General features: G+C 49.0%; 1 protein-coding gene across 1 annotated transcript; it reads left to right on the forward strand.

Annotated features, from left to right (window-relative positions):
• Nucleotides 1-4,188: 4,188 nt before the first annotated feature.
• Nucleotides 4,189-6,840, forward strand: LOC123122244 (F-box protein PP2-A13). The gene is made up of 3 exons (XM_044542397.1): nucleotides 4,189-5,039; nucleotides 5,440-5,558; nucleotides 6,169-6,840. The coding sequence occupies exons 1-3, from the start codon at nucleotides 4,725-4,727 to the stop codon at nucleotides 6,596-6,598; spliced, it is 864 nt and encodes a 287-aa protein (XP_044398332.1). The 5' UTR covers nucleotides 4,189-4,724; the 3' UTR covers nucleotides 6,599-6,840.
• The last annotated feature ends 359 nt before the right edge of the window (nucleotides 6,841-7,199 follow it).

Here is a 7,199-nt window from a genome sequence, read left to right on the forward strand (position 1 = left end):
CGAAATTCATATTTATAAAATTTTCCAACAACTAGACCACATATCACGTGGGAAACTTATTTTCTTTTATTTTTTTGACATTTCCATCATTTTCTTTTATTTTCTTTAAACTGAAAAGGCGGTCCATCGGGGGGGGGGGTGCATTTGGTTATGGCGCACCTTCACAAAGTGCGCCATTACTATGTGTATGACTTGGTCAAAGTTAGTAATGGCGCACTTTGTGTAGGTGCGCCATTACTAAGTTTGACATACTAATGGCGCACCTATGCAAAGTACGCCATTACTAAGTTTGACCAAGGTTTGACCCAGTCATACACATAGTAATGCCGCACTTTGTACAGGTGCGCCATTACTATGTCAACTAGTAATGGCGCACTATTCCCTGGTGCGCCACTGCTAACAATTTTTTATTCTTTTTTCAAAACTAGTAATGGCGCACCACACACCAGGCGCGCCATTAGTAATATGTCAATAATGGCGTACCTGTATCTGGTGCGCCACTGCCATATAGCAGTGGCGCACATGGTGCGCCATTAATATCCATATTAGCTATAGCTATTTTTCTAGTAGTGGAAGGCCCATGTGCATAGGGTGTCGAGAGAGTTTTGCCTGGACCTCATGTGCACGGGGGCCAAGGGCCACATCTTAGGTTAGACTTGGTAATTTGGCGGTGGATAAACTTAGGTACACTAGTGTATATGGTTTGTAAGTTCCTCACATCTCATCCAAGTATCTTGACCCTCTTTATAATGTGGTTGTCCTATGACTTAAAGAAACCAAAAATAAACTTCGAGTTGTCGTAGAACCACACAATTTCTTTTTAGAAGTGAGGTGGGGGAAACCATCCTCTTTAAAATAACCTTCGAGGGACCAATCACCTGAGATAAACTGTAGCAACCGTCACACTAACCACAATGTTATCACACCAAAACATCATCTAATTAAGGATAAATGCACTTTCAACCTCCTCTTTTTTGCCGAACTGATGACTATACGACTAGAGCATGGCAAAAGATAAAAACAATGAATAAGGCCGTGCAACTGTATTTATATAAGGAGCTTCCCCTCGATGTGTGCATGTATATATATTGCTTGAAATGCAATACACACACAACAAGATGCCCCCCTATATCAATATACAAATGCAATGAATACGAGTTAAGATCATGGTCTAATAAACTCATTGCATAAAGGCCCAAATGGCGGCGCAAGGATGACATGCAAGAGGTGTAGCGAGAGAGCATAATAAGTGAGACAATGAGCATAGAGATATGACATGATATGAGCACACAGATAAATAACTAAGCATATCATATCCAAGTCACAACAAATAGCAATACCACATAGTCTTACACGAACATAAATAGTATCTCTCACACCAAAAGATAAATAAATAAAAGTAAGTAGCACAAGTCACATAAACACCAACAAAGAAGAGCAAGGCTTGAGATCTCCCAAATGCAGGCACTCCTAAATATAACAACCCCATATCATCAAAACGCCAAAAAGGAAAAAAAAAAGTGACGCTAGAGTAATCCTAGACACACGAAGGGCCACTCACAACATCATCCTAATCATTGTCAAGGCGCCAACACGCCAAAGGATTATCAAACTATGTGGGAACACATCCTTTGATCATGGAGAACCACCATGCACTGTGCCAAATATGCCTTCTTAATGCGTTTATGAACTTGACCCTATTGATATCCTCATTTTGACTCCTCTGGATAGGTTAGCACATCTTGAACAAACTGTCGACAATCTTGAACAAAGACTTCTTCTCATGCCTGGTGAAGCTAGCTGGAGCATTAGGAATACGGCTAGCCAAGGAGCAACCTATGGGGGTGTTTGGTTCAGGGACTTTTTAGTCCCAGAGACTAGAAAAAGTCCCTAAAAAGTCCCTAAGAGTCTTTTTTGATTAGTCTCTGGGACTAGAAAAAGTCCTAGAACTTCTGAACCAAACACCCCATGTGTAGGTGGCCCTATCCTTTGGCATATGGGGTTGTGCCCATTCTTGGGAGGAGAACCCTGGAGTTTACATGATACCTGAGGACTGGAGGAACGTTGTGCTTGGGCAACGAGTTACGGTAAGACGCAATAGTAGCCCGTGGACAGATAATCTCGATCAGTGTGTGAATAAATGATGCATAGATGCATGACTGCCACATAAGCACACATTGTCGAATCTCATGAAATATGAAGTAAAGCACATCCACCTTCTTCATGTCTTGAGCGCACACAAACAGATCAATAGTGGTACTTCTCAGCAGGTGAGAATCTCCAGCTTTGAGAGCTAGAGTGTACCAAAGATGAAGCACAAAGTGGCATACATATGCACAAAATTCTAAGGACCATGTGTATATTGATACTCATACTAAAATGGCCGTATACATCCCTAGTTGGTGCAGAGGCCGGGAAGTGAAATTCTCTCCCATTTAAAGATTATGGTCCAACTAGGTCTGTCCCTCATCCGTCCGCAGTGTCGCCCACCCCGCGGGCAACCCGGGCGGAACCCTAGCCGCCGGGCGAGCTCCCTCCTCGCCAGATCTCCCTCCCCTTGCTGCCGCCAGCAGGCGCCGTCGGGCAAAGCCTGCGCAGCGTCGATGGCGGCGGGGCACTCCGGTTCTCCCTCTCACGGTGCTCGGGCGTTGCGGGGCGTCCGCCATGGGAGCGTGTGGTCGCCGTGGCGAGCTTGTGTTGGGAGTGCGTGCGGTGCGCGGACGCAGGCGTGGGGATCTGGCTCTCATGTCGTGGCGGCGGTTGGCAGATCGGATCTCGGGGCGGCGGCCTCGATCGGTGGCGCGCGGTACCTGGCGGGCGGCACCCGCGGGTGCAGATGGGGGACCTTCCACGGCTACGTGGGCGATGTGGAGGCGGCGGCGCTACGGCGGCTCCTCGATGGCCGACCGGACTTCCATGGAAGGCGTCGTCTCCGTCTCGATCTACTCCGATTCGTGCGGGCTACGGTAGCGACTACGGTCGACGCCAATACTGCCTAGACGGATCTGGCGGGTGGGCATGGATCCGGGGGAAACTCCAGGCCGGCGTGGCGGCTGCACCAAAGTCGACGTCCTCGGCGCCAATTCCCTTCCTGGAGGCTTCGGTGTGGATCCTACGACCCCCACCTCCGCCATGAGCGCAGGCGAAAGCCTCTGTTCCTCTGTTTGGGCAACGGTGGCACTTTGGTGTCGTGTTCCTTCCTGAAGGCGTCGGCCGGGGACTGCTCAGGGTGATGGAGTTGCTGGTAGTTCGGAGTCGACGCGAGATGGCATGTAGATGGAGCAGTGTGGCATCAACCGCATCGTCGACGATGGGTCTCGGCGGCATGGCGCAGTGGAGACTCGGCGTCTGATGCGCTGAGATGGACTCGTGCAGGAGGAGGAAGCTGTCTGGCGTCATGGTGGCGACGATGACAAAGAGACCTGGCAAGGTCGGTGCATCAGTTCTGCTTTGAGGATGGACCAATGGAAGATGGAGGTGACGGCCCTTGCAGTGTGCGGTGCTCACTAGGAGTGTGCCGGACCGGTGTAGGACCCAATACAGGTGGCTTGGATGGGACACCTGGCTTTAGATGTTAGGATTTAGTGTGATGTCTGTTTGGTATTAGGTCCGGACATTCAGCACACCTTCATCAAGGGGATAGGAGTAGCAACAGCGTTACCAAGATTACGACTTCAGACTTATTGATGTATCACCTTGTGTGGTCTTTGTTAATAATTAATAATATGGCTGCATGCATCGTCCAGATGCAAGGTCAGGGGTACATCCTTCTTTCCTAAAAAAATTGTATAAATCGTCCAAATGTGCGGGCTTTACCTTGGTTTTGGCGCCTATGGGGCGGCTGTCAGGACATCCGCAAACCATCCCAATTTTGCTTCCGGACCGCGAAAATTCAAACATGCAGAGCAGCCTGCGGACGTTTGATGCACGGCGTTGGACGTCACCAAATGTTGAGATCGCGAGGCCCGGACTTTTAGCGGGCGGAGTTAGAGATGCCCTGAGAAAGTAGACCTTTTGCTTTGCTCGACAGTAACAATTCAGGCACACAATAGCAGTCAGTCGATTTCAACGGCCAGTAGGAGACGGAGGGTGAACTGGGTGAATCATCGTCTTCCCGACAGCGACTCGCACCGAGGAGCGATGGGCGGCAGACAAGCACGAAACCACCTCGCGACACGCGGCTCCCACCACAGAGCACCGAGAGGGGGAAAAGGGGAGAAATCCTGTGCACCGCCCCTCTCCCCCCATGGGCAAGAACAAAACCAACTTTCCCTTGCGGCTGCGCACGGTCGTCTTCCACAACTCCCACTCCCTTCGCGCAGCCGCTACCCCGTTTCCGCTCCCTGCCTCAGCACCAGCCTAACCCGGCAGACGCCAAGATCAAGCAACCGAGCGCATAAAGCAAGCTCAGGAGCCAGAACCTTCTTCGATCGATCAGCGACAGTCGGGCGGAACAAGAATCAGTTCGATCCGGCCGGTGCAAGAACTTGCTGGGACCGGGACAGGCGTGGGCCGACGACGACGACGCCGGGGGTTTTCCGCTTTCCGACGGCAAGCGAGGTGGCAGTGGCACCGGAGGGATGGGCCTTTCGGCGGTGAGGCGTAACACGCCGCTCTTCTCCAAGTCGCCGGCGTCCCTGCTGCTGCTCTCCAAGCTGCTCACCCTCTACTGTTGAGCTCCCGGCGGGCGGCTGTTTCCCTCTTCTCGGTCGAGCGAGTCATCCATGGGCGCCGTGGGGTCGTCCGCGAGGCGGGGCGGGGGCACCGCGCTGGGGGACCTGCCGGAGAACTGCGTCGCCGAGGTGATGCTCAGGCTGAACCCGACGGAGATCTGCGGGATGGCGCGGCTCAGCCGCACCTTCCGCGGCGCCGCGTCCGGGGACGCCGTCTGGGAGGCCAAGCTGCCGCGCAACTACGCGCGCCTCCTCGCCGCCGCCGGCGGAGACGAGGAGGCCGCCGCGTTGGAGGCGGAGGCCATCCCGAAGAAGGAGCTGTACGCGCGGCTCTGCCGCCGCAACTCCCTCGACGGCGGAACCAAGGTGTGTACTTTGTCCCATCTTTCCGGTGAACATCGCCACTATGGTGTCTGTTAAAAATATTGAAAATTTCCACGCAATTTGTTTTAAAATTTATGACAAAACCTTGTGCAAATCAGTATGCCTGCAAATTAATAAAACTGCGGGAATTTGAGTTTTGTTTTGGGGTATTGTTTGTGTTAATAAAGGTGCAGGAATATGAGTTTGTTTTGGGGTGAAGTTTGTGTTACTGAAGTGCAGGAATTTGAGTCTAAAATAAGGTTTACGGAGAAGTCTGATTAGTTCCAAACGCCGATTTGAAGATGAAATTGTTTGATTAGTTTGTTCTGTTTTCCTTGAATTACTGTTTGCTAATTTGTTATTGCTACTGCAAACGGAATTCAGTATCTGGTTCATTGTGCAGGAGTTCTGGCTCGACAAGGCTGGTGGAGGCACCTGCATGACAATCTATTCGAGGGCGCTTTCGATCACCGGCATTGATGACAGGAGATACTGGAACTTCATTCCAAATGATGAATCAAGGTGCTTTCATCAAAACCAAACATGACAGCTTATAATGGCCTCATTAATAGAAACTTCATGCCATGACTTCTTTCTTTTTTGTTTGTGGATGAGTATCTGAACTCCGGTTCGTAGTGCCCACTTGTCGTATGTTGGAGCCACTTATGAACTCCAAATGGTGCTAACTACATCAACACTCCCTGTGTTCAACTCATTTACAAGTTGCAACTGACAGTTAGTTAGCTTGTCTTGATAATAAATGCAAAAGAAGGCGGGATTGTGAACAACACACTACTTCCACATGTCACCAACTACTACTAGGGGTGTGATAATCTGCAGTGGCCCCTGAAATGTATGCCAGTTGGAACATGATAAGCAGTAGTTGTTTCTTATGATGCATTGGTGCCTTTCATGTGAGATAATTGAGCATGTTTGCTTTGTTAATCATGCCTTTCATGTGAGATAATTGAGCATGTTTGCTTTACTGGCATTCGACAACGCATATCCATTTCAAATATACGGTACAAGAGTGTGTGCTTGTACAGTTGTGCTTTCTCAACTGTATATGGTTATAGAGCCAAACATTTGGCAGATAAGAGAAGTCCTGATAAGCATGCTGCTTTTTCTGCAGGTTCCGTTCGGTTGCTTATCTCTCGCAAATCTGGTGGTTTGAAGTCAGAGGGGAGGTTGAGTTCTGCTTCCCAGAAGGTACATACAGCCTGTTCTTCCGTATTCATCTTGGCAGGCCTTTCAAGCGGCTCGGTCGCCGGGTTTACAGTGCCGAGCACATCCATGGGTGGGACGTAAAGCCGGTGCGCTTCCAGCTATCGACTTCGGACGGGCAGCAGGCCCAGTCCAAGTGTTACCTAACTGATCCAGGCGTCTGGATCTATCATCATGTCGGCGATTTCGTCGTGAAGGACTCGAACGAGCCACTGAATATCCAATTTGCAATGGTTCAGATAGACTGCACACACACAAAAGGAGGCCTGTGTATGGATTCAGTGGTTATAAAACCCAAATGCCTTGCGCGGAAAAAGGGACCTGGGAGTTATGAGTAGATTTAGTGAGCAGATTAAACCTGATATCTATAGAAACAATATGGTTTTGCTTACTTCCTCCGTCGTGTGCTTGCGGCTGTCGATGTTTCTTCAATCCTGTAATGTAAATGTAATTGGAGGGGTGAGTGATCTTTTATTTCCTCTTGTCCCTATATAGGAGCATCAAGCATGTCACACCTTGTAAATTGTGAGTTCAGTGACAGATATACATGTTTGCCTTTGGTATGTTCTGTGGCACCTGATGATCCTTGTGTTCCAAACCTTGGTTGAATCAAATTCCCCTCAACTTCCTTTTTATTTTTTAATTAACTTACTCCCTAAACTACCTTGTGGCCTGCAAACAGAGAAATCTTGAGGTTTCTGGTCCAACAAATCAAACAACAATACAAGAAACGTTTCAAGGATTTGAAACTCTACAAATCCTATATACCTAAATAGTTTATCTCCACTTAACTCAATTATCTTAACATGCAATTCAATTATGTCAACTAGTATGCCACCATGTATGTCCCACAAAATTTAATTCCGTTACCATGTAACTATGTCAACTCACCATGACACTATGCAGGGAAAATACCACCTTAGCATGCACCTTGCATGC

Source organism: Triticum aestivum, chromosome 5D, assembly GCF_018294505.1.
Source record: "Triticum aestivum cultivar Chinese Spring chromosome 5D, IWGSC CS RefSeq v2.1, whole genome shotgun sequence".
NCBI classification, from domain to species: Eukaryota; Viridiplantae; Streptophyta; class Magnoliopsida; order Poales; family Poaceae; genus Triticum; species Triticum aestivum.